Raw genomic sequence first — 24,674 nt, forward strand, 5'->3', positions numbered from 1 at the left:
GAGATTACAGCCTTGAAACCTGATGGGACAGATCTGTTGTGTCCTGTGAGGTCGCTATGAGTTGAAAGTGACTCAGCAGCAAGTCAAGTAGCAGTCGTTGCAACTTAAGACTTAGGTACATTTGCACTACAGGAGAGGTTTTTGTTAGGTACTGTCAAGTCAGCTCCAACTCCTAGTGGCCCTAAGGACGACATAATGAAACACTGCACAGTCCTGCACCATCCTCACAATTGTGGCTGTTTGAGCCCATTGTTGCAGCCAGTTGTCACTCCATCTCCTTGAGGGTGTTCCTCTTTTTCTACTGACCCTACTTTATCAATGACTTCTCCAGGGACTGGCTTCTCCTGATAACATGTCCTAAGTACATGAGATGTATTATAGCTGTACTGCAGAAGATAACCAGGGATACATCATACAGGGAGACTGTTATCAGAAGTACTGGATATGCAATAGCATAGACAATTCTGGAACTCCTGAATGGAGCTGCTAACAATTTCCTCATGGAATCACCAAAAAAAAAAAAGAATATCTGTTTTTCAAATCATAAGAGATATAACTGGTAGAACTAATGATCATGAAATTAAATGGCCAGTCTCTAAAACCCTGGGCAAATAGGTAAGTCTGTACAGGAGAGTGACTAGATAAATAGTTTTCTTGGCTGATGGCAGGCAAGATTAGGGGCTAACAGGGGCTAATACTCATGGGTACAAGAATAAAGAGAAGTCTAAAATGGATTGTGGTGATGATTACACACCTCTTTTAATATGTTTAAGTTATTGACTTGTTTCTAAACAGGATATGAGAAAACACTCTAAAGTAAATGAAAATGATGGTGTATAACCAATTAATTCATTTAACACCACGCAAAGTAACATTTATTAGAACCCCCAATCTAAGAGCAGCATGTCATCTACAACACTGGAAACTGGAAACGTTGCCCTGAGAACATTCAGACTTGATGGGAAGAACCACCATGCGAGGAAATGAAAGCAACCGCACATGATAAAATTTCTTACTGACTAAAAACTGACAGAGAACAATAGTCACCCTTTCTTGAGAATGTTAATTACGTACCATTTGCCCCAGAAAAAGACCTTGATAAAAATTATGACCATAGGCCAAAGTTAGCATGGGCAAAGTGAATTTTAATATAAACATTAATTTATCGGCACATCAAATCCTTTCTGTAAACTGAAAATGGAAATTAATCAATCACAATGAAACTATTTTCATTGAAATAGAAGTACAAATATGGAAATGGTTTATCTACACAGTTTAGAAAATTGATCAAGGATTCTAATTGACTTAATGGAGTTCAATAAAAATCTCATCAATTTTTGGTCGATCAGTTAGTTAGGCTTCAGCTGCATATGCCATTGACAACCAAATTAAGCTCAGGGTTTTAAATAACCAGAAGACTATTTGTATCTCAAGGGAAAGCAGCCTGGAGCTGAAAGAAGTCCACGACCGGTGAGGCACTTCCAGGGTCATCAGGGCCCTGTGCTCCTTCCATCCAGTTGTTCCAGCATCTGGAACAAGAGTTCCAGACAGTGACTTGAACAATTGCACTCCACATTCCAGCCAGCAGAAAACAGAAAAGTGAAAGAGATGGTGGCGGGGGAGGGGGGGGGGGCAGGGAACTGGCTTTTGAAGGACGTTTTCCAGACGTTTCAATGTCACATCTGCTTCGCACTCACTGGCCAAAACTTAGTAGGGTACATGGCATGCACCACATCTAGCTGCAAAGGAAGCTGAACGATGCAGCCTAGTGACAAAGTGAACAACTGAAAATCACAGGGGGGCTTCAAAAAAAGCCCGTGGAAAAATTCCATTCTCCTTTATTTCTATTTTCCCACCAACATTGTGAAGTCCCCTGGTAGATGGTCTTATTACTAAAACCTGGTGGCACAATGGTTACACGCTCAGCTGTGAATACAGGGAGTGATGGTTGGAACTCAATCAGCCGGCCTACAGGAAAAGGGCCTGATAATCGGCTCCTGTTAGGAGCAAGGAAACCCTACAGGGATGTTTTACTCTCTCATATGGGTTGGAATAGACCGAACAACACCTAAAGACACCATTAGTAAGACAGGAACGGAATGCTGTAAACTGGATCAGTTTCACCCTCTGTTGGCATAACTGTGATATACTCAGAAAGAGGGAACTCAACTATTCCTTATAACCAAAATAAACGGGGGATTCAATAGTCAACCAGCCCTCAGAGCCAGTCACCTGGCTGACCATAGAAGAAAGGTATGGCATGTGAATTATGTGCACATAGTTGAAGATACTTTGTAAAAGTACAACAAAGCAAAAGCAAGCATTTCAAAGACCCAGCCCATCCAGATGCAAATTTCAGCCATGAATGTGCATTTCTAACTGCCTCTGAAAGCATCGCTGTTTCTCCCAGTATTTCCATCAGTTGTCATTTCCTGAATGCAAATACCCCAAATACTGTGATAGTGTGGCAAGGACACAAGTGTCACTGACAGCATGGCCAACAATCACCAAAAGCAGGAAGTCAGAAGCCATCCCATCTAGGTCAAATGATTGGCCCAGAAGCCATCAATTGTACATCCTATATGGTTCGGCTTTGTGATCGCTTGTATGTGGGTGGATGTGATAAGTCACATGCCAACCCAGAATCAAGTGTCCATGATGGCTTCCAGGAGACAAAACTCCTCTCGGGTCCTCTCCCCATCCATCTACGTAAGTAATGGAGGAGTGCTGAACTAGAACCAAAGAGTTCTGGGCACTCCTGGTACCATGTCTGGATGCCTTGTAGTTGGTTCCTAGGGAGCATATGGAAATACCTTTCTGGAATCATTCCCTAGGGAATTGGGAGGTATGATTTTTTCTTTCACTGGGATAGCAATGTCTGAGCTTCCATTGGGGTTCATTGAGAAGCAGCAGCAAAATGGTGGTGTGAGCAACTAGACGTCAACCTCACCCTCTCACGATAACTAAGGAAAAATCAAACCAGTTGCTAAAGAAATAAGGTAGTGAAACTATCGAACTCAGAACCCCAGAAACCTATCTGGCCGACACAGCATCTCGCTGAAAACTAAGCAGGGAGCAGGTAGACAAGGTGGGAAGTTTGTCTCTTGTCCAGGTGTGCCCTTCCCCTCTGGGCAGAGGCACCTCCGGGACAGGATTTTCCACCTGCCACCCTGCTGCTATGAGGAGTGCAGAGAAGAAGACTTAACATTGGCTGGCCGGCTGGCCAGATTCTTCACATCTGTCTGGGGCAGCTGAAAAAAAAAACGGAGGTAAGCCAACATCTCCGGAAGAACTCAGAGAAAGAATAAACTCCAAAACAAACAAACTCGCTTCCAGTGAGTTGATTCTGATTTATAGCAACTCTATAGGGCAGAGTAGAACTGCCCCTGTGGGTTTGAGGCTGTTATTCCTTATAGGTGCAGAAAGCTTCATTTTACCCACAGAGAGAAAGAGCTGGTGCTTTCAAAGTGCTGGCCTTGCCATTAGCAGCCCAAAGTGTAACCCTTATTCCACCAATGCTCCTAGGCAGAAAAGAATGCCCCCATTCAAATATCTCCAGGCCTAGGCAACTGGGAACAATTTTACATTAAGGGCTGTAAGAAACAGATTTTCAGAGCTCAAGTTGGAGACAGAAAGGCCCGCTACTGGAAAGGTAGAACTTACTGGATAAGTAGAAAATAGAGAAGAAAAAGCGGATCATGACGTTTCTCTCTCCAACAAAGCACCCTGGAAGTGGATGGAACAATGAAATCAACTTAGGAAATGCCATCTGAAGAGATAGACCTATCAACCTCCATCCGTTGGTCCTACCCCCGAGGTGCTCCCAGATCAGCTGAGTGTTAATTGATAATGGAACAGGAAGTGGTGACCCTCTTGCCCAAGATTTGGGAGTCGTACAGGTTACAGAGAAGGCTTGATCTGGGGAATATAGGCAATATTCAAAGAGGAGAGAGATAGTCCTTTACCTGGTGCTGTCATCGATGGTAGAAGCAAAGGGTCAGAGCACCCTCTAGTGGAGTCGGCTAGCCCACTGATTGCAAAGGTAACATCTAACAAACAAAACCCAAACCCACTGCCATCAAGTCCAATTTGGAGCATCCCTGTGTAGAGTTTCCAAGGCTTTAAATATTTACAAGAGCAGACGGCTTCATCTTTCTCCCATGGAGAGACTAGAGGGTTTGAACCGCCAACCTTGAGGTTGATGCATTCTGAATTCCCAGCTACCTCTACCCCAACTCTCCTTGTGGTCTGGAGTCAATGTCCCCAAACATAATAAAACATCACTTGAGGGGGGTAGTCTTTATTCACTTATGTCCCTTTTTGAATACATGGTGGGCAAGGGTTGTAAAGGCAAATTTTGAGTATTCCTGAATCCCATGTTCTAAGACCACTACGATCCCATCCCTTCATAGTGCCCGAGTCTCATCTCCCCCCCCTATCATTGTCATGGTCTCAGAAAACAGAGCAAATGCATGCTCTGTGAATGCACACTCAGGGACAAAATGTGAATGTTTAAGTTCTCCAACTATAGTCAGTCAACTACATGGCCAGCTCAGATCCTGTCCTCCTTCGTCTGGTTCCTCTTCATGTGGTTTTAACCTACATACAAGGATAGAGAATTCTGGGGTGTCAAGTGCCTTCTCTGAAGTATTCCCCAGTCTCTTCCCCACCATAAGTTCTCATATTAACTCTGATTTAGACATTCTATAAACTGTAATCTCAGAAATTGGTAGAGAAAGAATAGAGCAGTGCTTCCCAAAGTGGGGCCACAAAAGCAGATACCTACACTTTATCCTGGATTGTGGGGTATAGTACAAGAGGTTATAATTGTGGGGGTGAAGGGGTGCTGAGTTGTTCATTTGAGGGTATGTGTGTGTGTGTGTGTGTGTGTGTGTGTGTGTTTCTGAAGAGGGGAAATGGGCCACATTGGCTTGGGAAGCTATGGGAAAGAGAGAGAACAAAAACAAACACTCAACCAGGAACTATGGCTATGCTATTGGTAGGCATCGGACTGGTTAACCACAGGGCAACAGTTCAAACTCATCAGCCACACTACAGGTGAAAGATGAGCTTCTCTGTTCCTGCAGAGTCATGGCCTCCAAACCCCTACACAGGGCCTATATGCGATGGAATAGACTCAATAGCTGTGGGTTTTAGAATTAGGAGACAATATTTCCCTTGCAATTGCTTTCCCAATCAGGAAACATTAGCCAAGCATCTCATGCTAGTTTGGGATTTCAGAGACCTCGGAGCATGGGTGCAATCACGAGAGACAGAGTGCACAGGCAAGAAAGGAATAGGAGCCTTTACTAGTGGGGAAAGTCTCTTCTTCTTGAACTGATGTAAAGAAGAAAACTTGATAAAATGACACGACAAAAAGTCATTATATAATGCATGCCACCAGAATGCCTTAGCTTTAAAAATCAGGTGAGCCTAGAAACACTGAAGGCTCTTGGCCAGTCAGTAGAGTGCCTACAGAGAAAGCAACTTAACTGCCATCAAAACCATTTCCATTCATAGAAACCCTATAGGACATGGTGGAAGTGCCCCCTGTGTGTTGCTGAGACTGGAGCACTACATCTTTCACTCGTGGAGCAGCTAGTAGCCAATCCACCACCAACTATACCTCGAGGGCTTCTAGTGTGACTACAGCATATTTGAAATGAACTAAAAAACTCTTGCCCAGGAGATAGTTACAGTGTGATTTGAAATGGTGGGGAGCAAACTAGGAGAGAATTCTAAAACGAAGGAAAGGAAGCTTGGGGTCTTCAAAACCAAGAAAAGCAATGAGTGAAGAGCAAAGAAAGTCATATACCTACAAAAATATGGCCAATCCAGAACCTAATTGCAATTAGCTCTCCTACACACATTGGGAAATAGTAGATTGGATACCACAGCAATCTTAGGAGAAAAGGGAAAACTTAACACCTTTCTGCAATCTCCAATGCTCTGATATGGCCAGTATGAAAACCATATAACTTTTCCAAATTTAGGTAGATTCTCAAGAGGCAGCGGGCTATGTTAGTTATCAATCCCAATTACAACGGCAGCCATATTTTAGCAGATAGGACTTTCTGCAAAGATCCTTTGTGCCTTGTTGTTGTTAAGTGCCATTGAGTTAGTTCCTTCTCATAGCAACCCTGTGCAATCACAAGGTACCGAAGGGATCAGGTATCAGGCATCAAAGCACAAAAAAATCAAATCACTGTGAATAAGGAGGAGTGAACAGTGGGGTCCCAAGATGCATCTGTAGGCAACAGGACATCCCCTTACAAAAGGGTCGCAAGGAGGAGACGAGCCAGTCATGGTGCACTGTAGCAACGATGAAACATACAACTTTTCTCTAGTTCTTGAATGCTTCCCCCCCCCCCAACTATCATGATCCCACTATTACCTTACAAATTCAGCTGGATGGGAGGATGTACACTGGTACAGATAGCAACTGGAAACACAAGAAATTCAGGACAGATGAACCCCTCAGGACCAGTGGTGAGAGTGGAGATACCGGGAAGGTGGAGTGAAGGTGGGGGAGAAAGAGGGAACCGATTACAGGCATCTACATATAACCTCCTCCCTGGGAGATGGACAACAGAAAAGTAGGTGAAGGGAGACGTCGGACAGTGTAAGATATGACAAAATAATAATAATTTGCAAATTATCAAGGGTTCATGAGGGAGGGGAATGGGGAGGGCAGGGAAAAATGAGGAGTTGATACCAAGGGCTCAAGCAGAAAGCAAATGTTTTGAGAATGATGATGGCAACAAATGTACAAATGTGCTTGACACAATGGATGGATGGATGGATGGATGGATGGATGGATGGATGGATGGATGGATGGATTGTGATAAGAGTTGTATGAGCCCCCACCCAATAAAATGATTTAAGAAAAAAAAAGAACACTACTTAGTCCTGCTCCATTCTCACTGCTACAGCCACTGAATCCTTTCTCTTGCTGAGGGTCTTTCTTTTAATAAAATAAATAGGCGTTGTCTCTATCCCTGAAGGAGGTATGTTAGGTCAACAGTGTATTTAGGAATGGAAGGTAGAGAGCTGAACATGAACATCACTCACCATCCATCTCCCATAGATAGACGGAGATCTTCAAATAGAGCCCACATAAGACCGCACTCTACCGTGAAATAAATGTTAGTGCTTTATTAGAGGAAGAACACAAAGCACTCAAGCATGTCTTAGATGTAGTAAGGAAGCTAGGGCTTGAAGTCATTGAAAAGATACTGTTCGGATATGACTGGCCTCAATAAAATGTCTCCAGCAGAAAAGCAATGGATTGGGAAAGGACAAATAAATGATCAAATAACTACATGAAAAATGTCTGGTATGCTCAAGCTTCAGTAATGGTCATATGCCACCATACCGTGAGAAAGGCCAACACTTGGTCCAGTTACCTCAGAGGCACTTGTACAAGGCAATGGGCCCCAATTCGCATGGAGAATATATCGAGAGGCAATCGTCTGAGTACAAGTTTTAGCCTTACCAATCACTTGATCACTTGAGAACATTGTAACATCTAGAAGTTGAGACCTACCCACAGGCACCTCGGAAGATAGGCTTGGCAGTCTGCTTCAAAGAGGTTCCGGCCTTGAAACTCCCACAAACCGGTTCTACTTGACAGAATTCTCATGAATCTGAATCAATTTGTCAACAACTAACAACAGTATAATTTCCAAAGACCGTAGTAATCGGAGATAAGAGAATATCTCATTTGTTAATTGGGAGACATCAAAACCTAGTGTGTTGCACCAGTGCAGAATAATATTACTAGTCATACCACCAACTATTCAGAGCAAAAGAGCTCTTGTAAGATCAATTATTTACTGTCCAGTTATGATTCTCCTTAAATACCCCACATCTAAGAAGAGTTATACATACAAGTATGTTCATCTGGGTTCCCTCAAAAGTGAACACCAAGACAAAAACTCTAATGCAAGTGGTTTATTTAGGAATTGACCTCAGGAAACATCCAGCACTGGAGCTTAATCTTGCAGGTAAACTCTGGGAAACAAAATGCATGAATTAGCTTAGCGTTATCTAGCTCAAGGAGAGAACTTGGATTGTCATATGAGGGGGCTTCAAACGTTCATGGAAAGATGAGTTGAAAGAGTGTCTGGGGTCTTAAAGGCTTGAAGGTAATCAAGCGGCCATCAAGCTCAGAAGCAACAAAGCCCACATGGAAGAAGCACACCAGTCTATGCAACCACGAGGTGTCGAAGGGATCAGGTATAAGGCATCATCAGAACAAAAAAATCTTACCATAGTGAATGATGGGGGGAGTGCAGAGTGGAGACCCAAAGCCCATGAGTAGGCCACTGGAGATCCCCTTGCAGAGGGGTCTCGGGGAGGAGATGAGCCAGTCAGGGTGCAATGTAACAACGATGAGAAATACAACTTTCCTCTGGTTCCTAAATGTTTCCTCCCCGCTCCCACTACCATGACTCGAATTCCACCTTGCAAGTCTGGCTAGACCAGCGGATGTACACTGGTACAGATAGGAACTGGAAATACAGGGAATCCAGGGCGGATGAGCCCTACAGGACCAGTGGTGTGAGTGGCGAAACAGGGAGGGTAAAGGGAGAATGGGTAGGAAAGAGGGAACCGATTACAAGGAACTATATGTGACCTCCTCCCTGGGGGACAGACAACCGAAAAGTGGGTGAAGGGAGACGTCGGACAGGGCAAGATATGACAAAATATCAATTTATAAACTATCAAGGGCTCCTGAGGGAGGGGGGAGCGGGGAGGGAGGGGAAAAATGAGGACCTAATGTCGGGGGTTTAAGTGGAGAGAAAATGTTTTGAGAATGATGTACAAATGCGCTTTACACAATTGATGTGTGTATGGATTGCGATAACAGTTGTATGAGCCCCTAATAAAATGTTTAAAAAAAAAAGAAAGAGCATAGAAATATTCCACAAACTTTTAGAAGCTCCTTGGTACACCAACTCCTATCAGTTTTCAGTTGAGAGTTGCTCCAAGCTCTTCTAGTCTATCGTAGAGGGTAGAGAATCTTTCCACATGCTCTGAAAAGACAGAGTTGCTGGGAGGTGTGGAATGAACAGTCAGGATTGGCTAGTGTATTTGAACACTAGTAAAATCCTACCCCAAGTCTATTTGGGAGCTTAGTTTGGGCAGAGAAAATAAAGGAGACAGAGGATGGAATACTGGAAGGAGGTTGGAGTTTAATAACAACTTGAAGATTTTAGGAGTTGGTAAGGTTAGCATACCTAGGAAGAAAACAATGTGGACCTGAGCTTTATCGTTGGCCTTGAAACTGGCCCAGGAATATGAGCTTCTTGCCTTGACTATGGTACCAGAGAGGAAGTAACAGACCATAGTGGGGACCTCTGTCAATGATCGAAAAAGAACAAGCCTTTTAGGTGACACTGGAGCATTTTAACAATCCGAGCATTTTCCAACCTAACACTCAGAAGCTAAGACAACTGCAAAGATTATAATTCAATAACTTCTCTAACTGGAAGCTCTCAGTCAATGGACCAAATTTGGAATATATTTGTAACCTGACACCTAACCCGATTTTCCAGTGTCACACTTGTAGTCCAAAGAGCCATGTAAAAAGAAAGAATTGTACAATAAAGACTATGATGAAAATGAGAAATTACTGAATTCAGCACATTCGTTTAATTCTAAGAAAATCAAAATATTCTGGTTTCTATGGGTAAGAGCCAATCAACAGCAACAAACAGCATGGAGATCTAAATATTCCATAACTCAAGATGCATGTTTTATGTATGTGTGGAGACCTCTAGAGCATTAGAAAATCAATTGACTCCTTGTCTTCTATAGTTTATTTAGAGGCCTTGAGGGGAAGGAAACTCAAGGTCCCTATTCCTCCACCCACCTCACTCCCTGCACATTTTCCAAGTAAAGGACCAGGTAGGTCAGACTACAATATGTTGATTGACTCAAAACTCACTGCCATTGAGGCAACTCTGACTCATAGCGACCCTGTAGGAAAGGGTAGAACTGCCTCTGTGGATTTTTGAGACTCTGACTCTTTACATAAGTAGAAAGCCTTTTCTTTCTCCTCTGGAACAGCTGGTAGTTTTGAACTGCTGACCTTGCAGTTAGCCCAGTAAGCAACCACAACCACCACCAGGGCTCCTCATATATTGACCTGGCCAATTGTTTCTGGCAGGGAGCATCATGTCAGCCTTATAAATTTAGACTCATGGATGCAGCACTGCCTGTTATCTCTAAGCAGCTGATATGGTAAACTACCCTCGGTCTACTACCACATCACAGTCTAGCTCTTGTGTAAAAGGGGACATCTCTGTGAAGACTGTTCAAGTCTATGCAAATTTAATTCCTCTGTGTCATTGTGATACTAAGATGAGTTCCACATTCACACTAGCAGCATTTTGTATCCACGGCATGCTTTTTTTGTGTGTGTAGTGACATACCATCTGATATTCATGATATGGATCGCCTTGGTAGACTGGGTTCATTAATGTGGAATACAAAATTTAAGATAAGACAATAGATGCTGCATTTTTCACTAAATGCTAGTGTTCTTCAACCGAATGTCCTGAACAAAACCATTTCACAAGTCTCTGGAGAGGTCATCAGAGGCATTCAGTCAAGGTCTTCGGCAATTGAATTTCACATTTCTTTTGCCCACGAAAGAGTTATAACATGGATCAAGGAAATGGCCCCATTCGTGTATCTGGAAGTACTTACCTGCAGAATTTCTCCCCAAAAGTATCAAGGTACATACTGCTCAGCTATTAACCCTTTGGGGTTAACAGAACGAACAAAAAGTAGAGTTATACTTCCACAAAAGGATTTGTAGCAGCTATATCACCTGTCAACTTGAGGAAAGGGGGAGTCTATCCTGTTAATCAGACCTCGGTGTGGGCTTAGCCTTCTCCTGAGGATTCTGGGAACTCCTGTCTTCCTCCCTGGAGGTTGGACACACACTCTGCTTAGATTTTCTGCTCACAAGCCAAATGGAGCTATGCTGATTGCAGCCAGAGCCCTGGAGCTGGTGGGACCACGTAGAGACCCACATCGGCATGGAGATGCTTCCACCACAGGATCCACAAGACTTTCCACCCACTGGCCTGTGATCTTCCTGCATTTGACATTATTGCATATGCTGCGTGGGTCTATAGAATTTATGGTTAGTATTGGACATATGGGCTAATATTGGACTTATGGACTTGATCTGGAATGGGTCGTGATGTTTCCTTAATATACAATTACTCTTTGATGTAAAACTCTTCTTATACACACGAATGTTTCCGAATTTGTTTCTCTCGTCAACCCAGACTAATACAGGGTTCAAAGACCCTACGTGTATCTGCTCCATCTTTGTTCATCCCGAAGCCAGGATGAACTAAACGATCACAATCCAGGACCAGCGTCTAATTTCCTACAGCGTGGGATGCTTGCTGTGTACCATCAGTCTGCCCTGTTGGACAGAGTAGAACTGTCTACTAGGGTTTGCTAATCTTTCCAGGCACGGATTGCCACATCTTTCTGCAAAGGAGCTGCTAGTAGGTTAGGATCACCGACCGTTCAGTTATCAGCAGATCACTTAATCATTGCACTACCGGGGCTCCTGTGCATGGAACAAGCGGTATCAAACAAGACTCTCTTTCAGTATTTTTTATCTTGGTTCAGGTAACTGTGATTTTCATCTCAATGTAATGCAACTTTCCAAGATTTGGCTGTGCTTTGTAGTGGGGTTTGAAGTGCCATCTAGTGAAGTACACTTTGCTTACCTTGTGAAAACTACATGAAGGACAGCTAAGCCAAGGGTACCTCTGGGTACTTTGTTCTACTTATCAACCTAACCCCATCTCTTAAAAGTATCTCAATTTCACCCCAACCCCCACGAAGATACAAGAGTCTAAGTCCTCCTCTACTGGTAACAGAGCAAGGAATCAGTATGGAGCACAGTAGCAAGCAATACAAAATCTGGACAAGGAAGACTTGAAAGAGGCCAGGCAGATGGTTGGTTATCATTCAAGATTGATTCATCTGAGACAGAACTTCTATCGACTGTCTGAAAATGGGAAGCAAGGGTCCTTATCTTGGAAGAAGGGGTGACCCAGATTTGGCATCAATATGCTGGCGTTTGAAAGGAAATGCAAAAGACCTTGGGAGGGGAAGAGGTAACTCTTCAATGTTTTAAACCTTGTTTGAATCATGTTTCGACACCACTACCCTGCAGTCCTAGTTTTGAGTTAATCTGCTGTGTGCTTTACCCTAGAGACGGACCCATTTTCCGGCCAACCTAAACTTTCCTCTGATCAGTTCCACATGAACAGTTTTATGTAACAGATCCAGGTTCTTTCTTCTGACAGCCCCTGAGGCATATAAATTTAAACGATTTTCTCTCTTACATTTGCCAGCCCTCTTGCAGGTACACAGGACCATGTGACTGACTAGATGTAGACAATGAAATTCAAGTGGATGTGGCATGTGTCACTTCTGAGCTAACGTCATAAAAAGCCTCCATAAGCTGCTCCCGCCTTTCCATTTTTCCCTCGAGTGGCAACTGAAAAGGCTATACATTCCAGATGGTACAGTCAGCCTGGAGCCTTGAGTGACTGTGTGGAGTGCATCCCCGCCCCTCTTCCCCATGTCCTGCTGATCTGCTAGTATGAGCAAGAAGGAAAAGGTTTAGTAGGTAAAAACTCTGACACATCGAGACTGTCTGTTGCCTGAACATAAATTTAAGTGTATTCCTAATGAATACAGGTCTCTTCAGCACACCCAGAACTATTTTTGTACACTCTTAAATTAGCTACTAATTGAAAGCACTCATTGCTCCCTGACTTCTCTGAACTGGTTCTACGGGACAGAAGAGCACACGCAAGTCAGCAAACAGGGCTTTAACCTTCTACCAAATACAGAATGGTGAGTAGTGCATTTCAGCAAGCACTTTCTACTGTACAAAAAACAGGAAATAATTAAATTTCTTATAGACATTTCTTTATTATATTTTCCCACTTGAATATTTAGAGAATAATTTAAATGTAATGCATACTGACAGAAAGCACAGTATCAAATATTAGAGGTTTTTAATTCTTTTTCCTTTTCTCACCCTTTATTCCTTTAGGAAAAAAATATTTCGATGACCTCAAAGAAACAATTATTATGCTAATCACAGTATGCAGTAACACAGACAAGCCCGTACTCAATAGAAAAGAAAGCAACAAAGAAGTGAAAAGTCTTTCTCCTCAAATCATTTTAATTCAGTTTTTCCACAGCCATATAAATTTAAAAGTATGAAACAACAATAATACAGCTATAGAATCTAGGTTCTCTTTCAAAGCAGCAGCATATAAAACATAGAAAAGCTAAAACCTCAGCACAAGCTTCAAAAGAACAAGGACTGAGAGGATTTGGATGAAGACATGAAATGCACAAAATACAGTACACAAAAATACTAGAATGCTTAAAATATAAAGCTACACATTTCAGGTAGAAAGCATTGTAAAATATATAAAATATGCAAGAAATCAAAACCAAGAAGTTTTGTTGTTGCTGTTTTTATCATATAGTACCATGAACAAACGGGAACTGGCAATTAGCATTTGAAGATGGGAACAAGAAAAGAGCAGGTTCCCATTTTAAACTTTATTTCTAGGCTTTAGGATTTCACCTTCTTGACATCCTTCTTTCCAGAGCTCTCAGTAGCTGACTCTGCTTTTCCTTTCTGTGACTAAAATGGAAACAGATTTAAAGTTCTGCTCCAATATGCACATTTTTAAATGGCCCAACAATGTTAAATCTAGGATGTAAATGCATTTTTAAAGTTTTTTAACATAAATATTCACTTAAAAGTTATACTCACAGTTAACGTTCTATATAGCCCAACAAACTATATAACCCAGTGTAAAATAACCTTCAAAGATGCTTCTCTTAAAAAAGACACAAAATACCCATCAAAAAATAGTCATCAAGTGTCTTATACACAGCACTCTAAATGCACTCTGATCTCAAAGAACTACTTCATACTTAAAAGTTTTCTGGGCAAAGCTTTATTTAGCAGTGAATTTCTTCTTTGAAAACTCATGATAGACATTAACACCATAGAGCATATCTCGTATACTCTGTGCTGCGCATTTCTTTCATTTTCACATCTTGGAAATCAAGATGCATCTTATAATGGATGGCAGTAGTTTGTCTTAGGCATACATAAAATAATGCTGTTTCTTACAATAGAAGGCATCTCCAATTTGATGAAATAGGGTGGTTTCTTTAACCACGCTCAAGTAACATCATCTTTTAAAGAGTATTAGTAAGTTGTACAAGGCAACCAGACTGGATTACAATCCAGGTATTGTTAAACAGTTCTCTTATTACTAAACAGCTCTTCATTGTTTATTCAAAGGACATATTTGCACTCATGGTTCCACAAAAACATCAGAAAACTTGCAGGATCCAATCAGAACTCCCAGTTTCAACTTCAGCCCCATCCCACCACCCCCACATTTCCCCTGCCCCACAGTATCGCTATGTTTCCGTCTGAAGGGTTTTGCTTGCACGACACTTCTGTTTCAATTCAGAAGGGATTTTTTGTAAGACTGAGTCCTGCTCCTCAGAAGTGCCTAACCTTAGGTTCTACATACAAACAAGAAACATGTGCTTGTGTTCTTATTCTTTGTCTGTCAAAAACAAATGAGCACTCCATCAGACCAGTTTTGATCATATAAATCAGTCAGCATGACCTTAAACATAAGATAGGCATTTTAATGAAGTAAAAAAAATGAGATCTACCTAAAAGTTAGGAAAATGCTGAAAATTTTACCATTGGAGTTTTAGTTGCCCGTTTCTTCTTTTCTGCTCTCTCTCTTTCCTCTATTTCCATGTTTTCTTTCTCAATCAATGAAATCAGAGTATTACAGCGTCTCTGGAATTCCTAAACCAAAGAGTGGAAAGGCTTTTAGTTTCCGTGGCCCAGCTATAATTATTTTTTAAATGACAAGCATTTAATTGCATATTTCTTTTTTTTTTTAATTGTATCATGTCTATGGTACAGAATTGCCTCAAACACATATAGTTCAAAACAGTATTCATACAGAGTATTAATAGATCCCACGAAAAGAAGGGGAAGTAATTAATGTCCTTCCATATGTGAATAGTTCAATTGTGGCACATCCAAACCCTCGAATACTACTCAGCAACTGAAAGGAGTAATCTAAAGATAAAACCACCTAGATGAACCGCAAAGCAATGATGCCAAGTAGGGGGAAAATGTAATATAGTTACATAACAATGTTGAAATGGCACTATTATACAAATGGAGGGAAAAGCGATGGTTGTCAGCGCTAAGGGAAATGGGAAAGGAGGGGAGAACTATTGAAGGGATAGTACGAGGGAGTTTTGTGGTAATGATGATGCCAATCTTGTTGTCATTAGGTGGTGTTGAATCAGTTCTGACTCATAGCAATCTTATGTACAACAGAACAAAACACGTTTCAGTCAGGCACCAGCCTCATGATCATTAGTATATTTAAGTCCATTGTTGCAGCCGCTAATGTCAATTCATCTTGTCCAAAGTCCTCTGGTTTTGTAAACCCTCTACACAGCTTGATGTTCTTCTCCAGGGAATGGTCCCTTCCAATAACATGCCAAAAGTACACAAGAAGAAATCTCATCACCATCCTTTTTTAGGAGCATTCTGGCTGCACTTCTTCCAAGACAGTGTTGTTCAAGCCCTGGTGGTGCTATCAGCTAAGTGCTGGGTTGCTAAAGGCAATGTTAGTGGTTCAAAACCACCAGCAACTCCTAGAGAGAAAAAAGAGGTTATCGGCTTCCATAAAGATTCACTCTCAGTAATCCAAGTCACTGTAAGTAGGTTTGGGGGTTCTTTCTGATTCATTGTCCACCTCTTACATGTATAGCTTAGAACAAACCTTTGATTTTTAACACTTTAACCCTAGATTTATGGAATTTCCTATCTACCTATCTCTACAGATACTCATGAAATTGATATGTGAACAAAACTACATGTTGAAAACTTATCTACAATCAACATAATGATATGCTATTAATTTATAAAGGAAATGATGTGATAGTATATAGTTATCTAAAATGTATATTTAACATTACACATTTGAAATATTGGGTTTGAAGTATCCTAAGGGTCCCTTGGGTCGGTCAATGACAATCTCTGCTGCACCATCTTTACATTTGATGCTGACTTTCTAAGAACATTTTGACTACACTTTCACTTATTACTAAAGTCATGTTTTCATGAACAAAACTGATTTACTGGGACTAATACTCAATTTACATTTGTGTCAAATTAACACATAGCCATAGATAGGTATACCACACAGATAATTTCAAGATTAAAAGGCTCAGAAGAAAATGAAGTTGGATATTTATTTGTCTCATTAAATGGATAAAAGTCAGCATAAATGGTAGGAGGTAAGTTTAATGGTTTCTGTAATTTTCATTGAGGAAATTGAAATGCATGAAACTGAGACATCCCATAAATCTAGTCTTAAAGTTTTGTTTTGTTGTTTTGTTTTTGCAGATCTGACCAATGCAATTCCTCCATTGATTTATTGACTGCTGCTTCAATGAACAATGATAGTGGATGCAAGTGAATTGAAACCCTTGAAAGCCTGAATCTTTCACCATTTATCATAATTTTGCTTATTAATCCAATTTTAAGGATTTTTCTTATCTTTGAGTTGCAATCCATATTGAAGCTGCAATCCTTGATCTTCATCAGCAAGCACCTTAAGTCCTCTCAGCAAGTAAGGTTCTGTCATCTACATATTTCAGATTAAGCTCTCATCCGATCTTGATTCCTCATTCTTCTTCATATAGTCTAGCTTCTCAGATTACAAGGGATACCCCCCCCCAAAATGGAATTTTTTTCATAGCTATATAATTAAAAAAAAAACTTATTACCTTCAAACTACTCTCCATTACACTTAATACATTTGTAAAATCTACGCTTCCATTCTTGGAAACATTTTTCAAACTCATCTGTTTGGATGGCTGACAGTACCTCCTTCATTTTTTCTTCACCTCTTCTACTTCATCAAATCGCTGTCCTTTCATGTCCCTCTTCATTCCCGGAAACCAAAAGAAGTTGCACAGAGTGAGGTCAGATGAGTCAGGTGTGTGGGGCAAGAGAGGCATGCTGCTTTTTGCCAAAAACGAACATACTGAGATGATGCATGAATAGGTACAGGGTTGTGGTAGCAAAACCAGTCCCCATCTGCCACAAACTAAGCCTTTTTGGTCGTACACTGTTAAGCACTCTTTTCAGAACCTCTAAATCAGTGGTTCTCAACCTTCCTCATGCTGCGCCCCTTTAATACAGTTCCTTATGTTGTGGTAACACCCCAACCATAAAATTATTTTCGTTGCTACTTCATCACTGTCATTTTGCAACTGTTATGAATTGGCTGGTCCCTGTGAAAGGGTCATTCGACCCCCAAAGGGATCACGACCCACAGGTTGAGAACAGCTGCTCTAAATAGAAAGCATGATTAAAAGTCTGACTTGGTGGGATGAACTCCAAATGTACTATGCCCCTCACATCAGAAACACAAATGAGCATCATCTTAAGTGTTCCAGAATTCTCATTCTTCAAAATGTTATCCATAAATTTCTGTGGTCCAGAGTCAATAAAACACAAGCAAACATCTTTCCGGTATTCTCTGCTTTCAGCCAGTGCCCATCTAACATCAGCAATGTTCCCACATTTCCTTCTGAATCTAGCTTGAATTTCTGGCAGTTGTCTGTTAATGCCCTACTCTCTTCAGCATTTTACTTGTACATAATTTCCTCATTCTACTAGGTCGCCTTTGGAATATGAATAAATATAGATCTCTTTCAGTCAGTTGGCCAGGTAGTTGTGTTCCGGGTTTATTGACATGAATGAGTGCTTCCAGCATTACATCCCTTTATTAAAACACCTCAATTGGTATTCCATAAGTATCTGAAGCCCTGTTTTTCATTAATGCTTTGAGGGTAGTTTGGACTTCTTAAGTTCTTGGTCACATTCTATCTCTGAAATGGTTGCATGTTGGCCAATTCATTTTGGAAAAATAACTGAATTGTCCTTGCATCTTCTTTTGATACTTCCTCTATCATTCTATTTTGTGCCCAAAGAATCTGCCAATATATTAACTCCAAACCTGCCTTCAGTTCTTTCAGCTAAAGAAATGCCACGTATGTTCTTCCCTTTTGGTTTTCTAATGTCAGGTCTTTACACATTTCATTATAGCCCTTTTTCTAGAGCTTCCCTTTGAAACTTAAAGTTGAACTCTTTTGTAGCATCATTTCTTTCTTTTTCATTAGCTACTCTACATTCAGGTTTTAGTCTCTTCTGACACCCATTATGGTTCTCTCTTTCCTGTCTTTTAAATGTCCTTTTCTATCTTCATGTATGATATCCTATGTCCTTGATGTCATCCCACGTCATTTGATCTTTAATAATCAATTTTCAATATGTCAAATCTATTCTTGTATCTTGAGATGGTTTCTCAACTCAGGTGGGATAGGCTCAAGTTCATATTTTGGCTCTCATGGACTCAATTTAACTTTCTTCAGCTTCAACATGAACATGCGTATGAACAATTGATGGGTATTCCACAACTGGCCCCTGGTTTTTCATCATCTCTTCCCACAAATGTAGTTTGAGGCTAATGTATAGTCACCATTTATATTGATAGGAAAAAAGTATTATCAGTGATTCCATGTGGCCAATCCTAGTCCATTTCAGCTCACAAATGCTGAGGACATGATCTTTATCCAGATCGTTTTTTCTATCTGTCCATTTCCTAGCTTTGTGCATCACACATGCCATGTTCTGATTTGCAGCTGTTTCATCTCAATTTGAATCCTACGCCACAAATGAGGGTCCTAAAATGGTTTACTTCTCTGAGGTAACAATTCCCCAGCTGTGTTTTGAGTGTCGTCCATCTTGGAGGGCTCATCTTCCAGGGCGGTATCAGATAATGTTGTACTGTTAAGCATGAGATTTTCACTAGCCCATTTTTTTCCGAAGTAAATCACTAGTTCCTCCTTCCTAGTCTGTCTTAGTCTGAAAACTCTGCTAAAGCCTGTCCACCATGAGTGACTCTCCTAATATCTGGAATACTGAAGGTATAGCTCCAGCATCACGGCAACATGCAAGCCATTCACTGTATAGCAAACTGACAATGTGGTGAGCATGAATGTACATGGGATAAAACTGTATTGAACTATGTACACACACACAAATGATTTCCTACACCAATGATAAAATCTGAATAAGGTCGATATTGTCCCAATGCCAGTTTCCTGGTACCAATGCTGTAGCACTATAGTTATGCAAGATGTTACCGTAGGTAAAACTGCATGATGGGTGCCTGGGACCCCTCTGGAAATTTCTTTGCAATGCCATGTGAATGTATAGTTATTTCAAATGAAAACTTTATAAAACACACATAAACTAAAAAGCTAATAAAGAGGGTATCCTATGATCAATATATATTTTGGAAGACACTCATCGTGATGGATTGACACAGTGGCTACAACAATGGGTTCAAACATGACAACAATTGTGAGGATAGCACACAACTGGGCAGTGTTTTGTTCTATTGTACAGAGGGTCGCTATGGGTCAGAACCAATTCAGCGGCATCTAGCTGCAACAACAGGTTAACAAAGGTGAACTGATTTCTTTACTGTAGGGTTTCTTGGGGCCTCTAAATTCCTGATGAGGACTGTGAACCCAGCTGCTCAACTTTATTTTCACAAAACATCTTATGGGGCCAGTGTTCTGAAGAGCAATTTCAGGAAACACTGTCATGCTGTTAAGTCAGAACAAATAATACCTGAAAAGATTTTTGTATTAACCTTGACACTACCTTTATTTCACCACCAGCAAATCAATTCTTCTAAGCTATAAACAGTTTTTATGAATGTATGGTAAGCATTAAATATGACTCGTTAAGATGGAAATACATGTATTAAATCTATACTTTGTTGTGTTTTTAAAGGTAAATAATACTTTAACATCAACAGCTAATTTCAATAAGGAAAAGAAGTCTGAAAAAATATAAGAGTAAAATACTCAAATGAAAACACAGGTTTGTTGGCAAGTAAGAACTGTCTGAACCCCCAAAGGGTCAAAGTACAGAAATAGAAACATTACCAAAAAATTAAAATATCTAAACTTTCTTTAAAGTTCTACTCAAAATAAATGTGGTTAAAGAAAAACTACAAAGTTAAACAATGTCATCTTAATGACGTGATAATTTATTTATCTTAGTAGATATGAAGAGCCCTGGTGGTGCAGTGGCTACACATTGGGCTGTGATCCTCAAGTTCTGCCGTTTGAAACTACCAGCTGCTGTTCCAAGGAAACACACAGGGGCAGTTCTACCCTGTCCTATAAGGGCCACTATGAGGCGGCCTCAATTTAATGGCAGTGAATTAGTAGATGTGTGTGCATCTAGAGTTGGCAGATTAGATAGTGAAACGGGAATTTTCATCCACTGATGAAGGAAAGTCAATTTCAAGACATTTCTAGAAACAATGTAAGAATATTAATGAAGCACCTTAAAAATGCTCGTACCCTTTGACCTACCAATTCCACGCTTAGACAGTTATAGTATGGAAATAACAAGAGATGTTATCTAAATTTTCACAAAAGAATAGTGAAAGCAGTATTATTCTTAACAGGGAAATACTGGGAGTAAATTTAAATGCTTAGTAATACAAGTAAAACCAGATATATAGGTACATATAGCTATATGTGCGTGTGCACAGAAATAGCTGACAGGCTATTGACTATAATGTTACTGGTGGTTCCAAAACCAAAGTCAACTCCAAGTCTGTGGCAATTGAGTCAGTCCTGACTCAAGCAACCCTATGGGAGAGAGTAGAACTGCCCCATAGGGCAGTGGTTCTCAAACCTTCCTAATGCCACGACCCTTTAATATAGTTCCTCATGCTGCGGTGACCCCCCCAACCATGAAATGATTTTTGTTACTACTTCATCACTGTCTTTTTGCTACTGTTATGAATCAGACGACCCCTGAGAAAGGGTCATTCGACTCCCAAATGGTTCATGACGCACAGGTTGAGAATCGCTGCCACAGGGTTTCCAAAGCTGTTATCTTATGAGATGCCAGATGCCACATCTTTCTCCCCAGGAGAGGCCAGTAGGTTCAAACTGCCAACCTTTCAGTTAGTAGTCAAGCACTTAACCAGTGTGCCACCAGAACTCTGTTATTAGGGGTTAGCAGTAGTTCTTTCTCAGAAGACAACCAATTATTTTGTTCTTTATACTAGTCTGTATTTCTCAAAACTTCTTTAAAGATGCAGAGTAATCAAAGACGGTCTGACTAGGGAAATATTTATATTTATATATATATGTCACACATAAAATATATATTAATATAAGTATATTCTATATCTATATACAATAGAGATGTGTGTGTTCTCATTAACAAATCATTTTTCTCAATTTGAAACAACCTTCCAGAAACAATGGCATATTCATGTGCTTTGTGCATGCTCTGTTACCTATGGCTAAATAACATAGGAAAAGACTAGAATTTTCCTTAACTCAACAATGGCACTATCTTTAATATGCAAACTAAACATTCCTCATAACTTCATTCAATAACACACACAAATTAAACAGCATGTTATTCAATTTATCTATTACAGAAAGGGCCAAGTTGACCCTGATGAGATTTGATTGTTGTTTTCTAGGGAGACTAGATAAGCTCTTTATGTGAAGCTGATTCTTAAATCATTAAGCTATCCCCTCTGGCTATGATTATTCTCAATAAGTAATAGTTGCCTGTGACTGCAGATTATCTTTCAATACATATTCATGGTTCATATGGGTGATTTAGGGAAAGAAATCAAATGCTTTTTAGAAACCCCCACATGCAGGGAAGTCGCATATTTCAAAAATGATTATACGTAGATTATATACGAAAATCTTACTTCCATCGCTTTGAACCTGTCACTATGCCAGGCACAGTAGAATCCTTTCTCTCAAGAATGACAGCAAGGAATGGGTGAGTGTGGACTTACCTTCCTCGTACAGGATATGTCACTTCTAGCTACCAACCCTGGTTTTGACCCATATGCTTAACGACTGCATAACCAAACAGATGGTATCATAAACAGAACACTAACTAAAACCAGAAGTTACAAGGAGAAAGGACAAATTACCAATAAAACATGGATTCACTTTTTGAATAACTAAGTGGCTATGAAATCACTATGAGAAATTTCAGGATACCAAGAAGCCCTTGCATTTAGAATTTCTCCTTTGACATAATCGCCAAGATTCTTGCACCTCATCTGCTTCCTGTCTTCCTTAGGTAATAGGGACTGGCTCGAAAGGCCTCGAGAAGATTTAGGGATGAAGTTTGCAGAGAGAGGGGGCAAATGCAAACAGTACAGACAACAGAAGAGAGCTGGTAAAATGACAAATGGAAAATTGTTCTGGTGGGTTAATGGCTGAACCTGAAAAGATGTCACACTCCATTTTCTATGTGCTAAAATCCTGGACACTAAGTCTACCTACATCTGAATGATGGAAGAGGTCTGTACCACTAACAGGTCAAAGTCTAAAGCTGGTGAATAAGCAAGGTCAAAACAAACGGTGCTGCACATCGTGTATCTACCTTCTAGAAAGGTTTGACAAAACAAAATGGGTGTCATGTCCCTTTGTGCTTTCATGCACATCCTGTGGGCTTAACAACTCCAGAAACCATGCTTCTTAACCCATACCTGCAGAACTATGCAGGTATATCTCATTCAACTCTGCTGTGCTTTATACTGTGCTTCACAACTACTGTGTGGTTTAGCAAATCTAAAGTTGCTGGTAATCCTACCATTTTCCCAACAGTGTGTGCGCACTTCATGTCTCACAATATTTCACACTTGCTCATAATGCTATGACATACTTAACAGACCACAGTAGAGTGTGAACATAGCTTTTATATGCACTGAACCCCGGCCCAAAGAAAACATTCACATGAGTCGTTTCACTATGGTGGCCTAAAACAAAACACAAATTATTTCTGAGGTAAACCTCTACACACTCTATGGCTCGGCAATTCTGACCTTCGATCTATACTAACCAGAAACAATGCTGTTTCATACCTAAGTCTCAGGGCCCAAGTACACTGGCGGTTAAATGGAAGTTAATATTCAAACAAATATTCCTCACATTTCCAACATGAGTATCAAATGTTAGATGCTTTTATTTAACTGCTGATACTTATATATGGTGATTTATAAATATTGTATCTCACAAACACACGCAAAGATAGCACATAAGGATAAATACCTGAAACACAGTACTTCAGATTGCTAGAACAATTCAGGATCTTAAATCAAATATTAGAGCTGCCAAATGAAATGCATGAAAGTTACAAGTGGCCATTCAAACTTAGGAATAAATAAAGCTGTAGGGATGACAGTTTAAAAAAATATATATCATTAAAAGGGGACAAATTTAAAAAAAAATAGAAATGAAATTAATCCAGACCTGATGATACATTTCCACACATTCTATCCAAATCTGATCCACCTTTCAGGCAGCTACGTGGATAAAAGCAAACTGAATATTCAAGCGCCAGGTTCATTTAATCCCTGCAGACTTACCATGAATGCTGATCACTTTCAATAAACCAATTGCATCGGAAGGTTAAGAGAGCAATCGTAAACTATGACTCTGGGCAGATGACAACACGCTGACCAAAGACAGACAGAAAGATGAGAAACTGGGAATTAAAAGACCTATAAACTTGGAAATTGCCACCAACTTGGTTGTTGAGGTAGACATTTTCCCATTCGGCACCAAAAGAGTATTTTTAAAGCATCAACCTAATCGTGTCACTCTCCTAGTAAAATCTTTCCATGGTTCCTCACTTCCTATAGATCAGTGCTTTCCAAAGTGGGTGGGCGATACTGCCCTCAGGAGGGTAGGGAAGGTGAGCGCTGAGTGACATTTTTCTGAGAAGGGGGTAGTGGTAGGCCAAATAAGTTTGGGAACCTATACTGTAGATAGTAAGTGGCTGGAATCTTTAATAGAGTGTACTTCATAATAGAGTGTGCTTCAGAATTTTGCTGCCAGCTACCTTTCCCATGCCACCTTCCAGATCCCTCATTACACCCTGCCATACCAACCGCCTTGCAGCTTCTGAATAGACTGCTTGTGTATATTATTGCATCTGCTTTTTCAACAACCTAGAGTGCAGTCCCATGGCCAATTCCTTCTAGGCTTTGGAGACTCAGTTACCAAGCTGAGCTTTATCTATGAAGCCATTCCTTTGACCTGACCCTCAGGGCAAAGTTAAGTATTGCTTCCTCCGTACAAAACTCTAGTACTGAACCATTTCAAAAGTGAGGCTGAAAATAGACACTAAGTCTTTTAGAAGGCAGGAAGACATCATATATCCCTATGAGAAATAGAAGTGGATGTGACTTAATATTTTGATTCTATACACAAGAAAGACCCACCAATACATTTTATAGTATCAAGTTCACCAAAACAGTATGAATTCTTAGGGTTCCCATTTCATTATGCACTAAAATATCTATGTTGGCAGTTATTGAACCATTAAATACAGGCAGATACAAAATCAAAAACCCTGAGTCGCTATCTTTCTTTATTACATTTCCTAGTTGTGCTTTATA

General features: G+C 40.4%; 1 protein-coding gene across 7 annotated transcripts in view; it reads right to left on the reverse strand.

Moving 5' to 3' along the window:
- The window catches only part of SMARCA1 (SWI/SNF related, matrix associated, actin dependent regulator of chromatin, subfamily a, member 1), a 117,553-nt gene that overhangs the window by 14,590 nt on the left and 78,289 nt on the right, over positions 1-24,674 (reverse strand). For 3 of the 7 annotated variants that reach the window (XM_045295853.1, XM_045295849.1, XM_045295848.1), the window contains one exon: positions 14,801-14,911. In XM_045295853.1, coding sequence (XP_045151788.1) covers positions 14,801-14,911 — 111 coding nt within the window. Of the gene's footprint in view, positions 1-12,961; positions 14,658-14,769; positions 14,912-24,674 lie in introns of those variants that run through there. The other 4 variants (XM_004713067.4, XM_045295850.1, XM_045295851.1 and 1 more) reach the window with 4 other exon arrangements.

Source organism: Echinops telfairi, unplaced genomic scaffold, assembly GCF_000313985.2.
Source record: "Echinops telfairi isolate 266 unplaced genomic scaffold, ASM31398v2 ScPeMD7_6080;HRSCAF=6971, whole genome shotgun sequence".
In the NCBI taxonomy this organism is placed as follows: domain Eukaryota; kingdom Metazoa; phylum Chordata; class Mammalia; order Afrosoricida; family Tenrecidae; genus Echinops; species Echinops telfairi.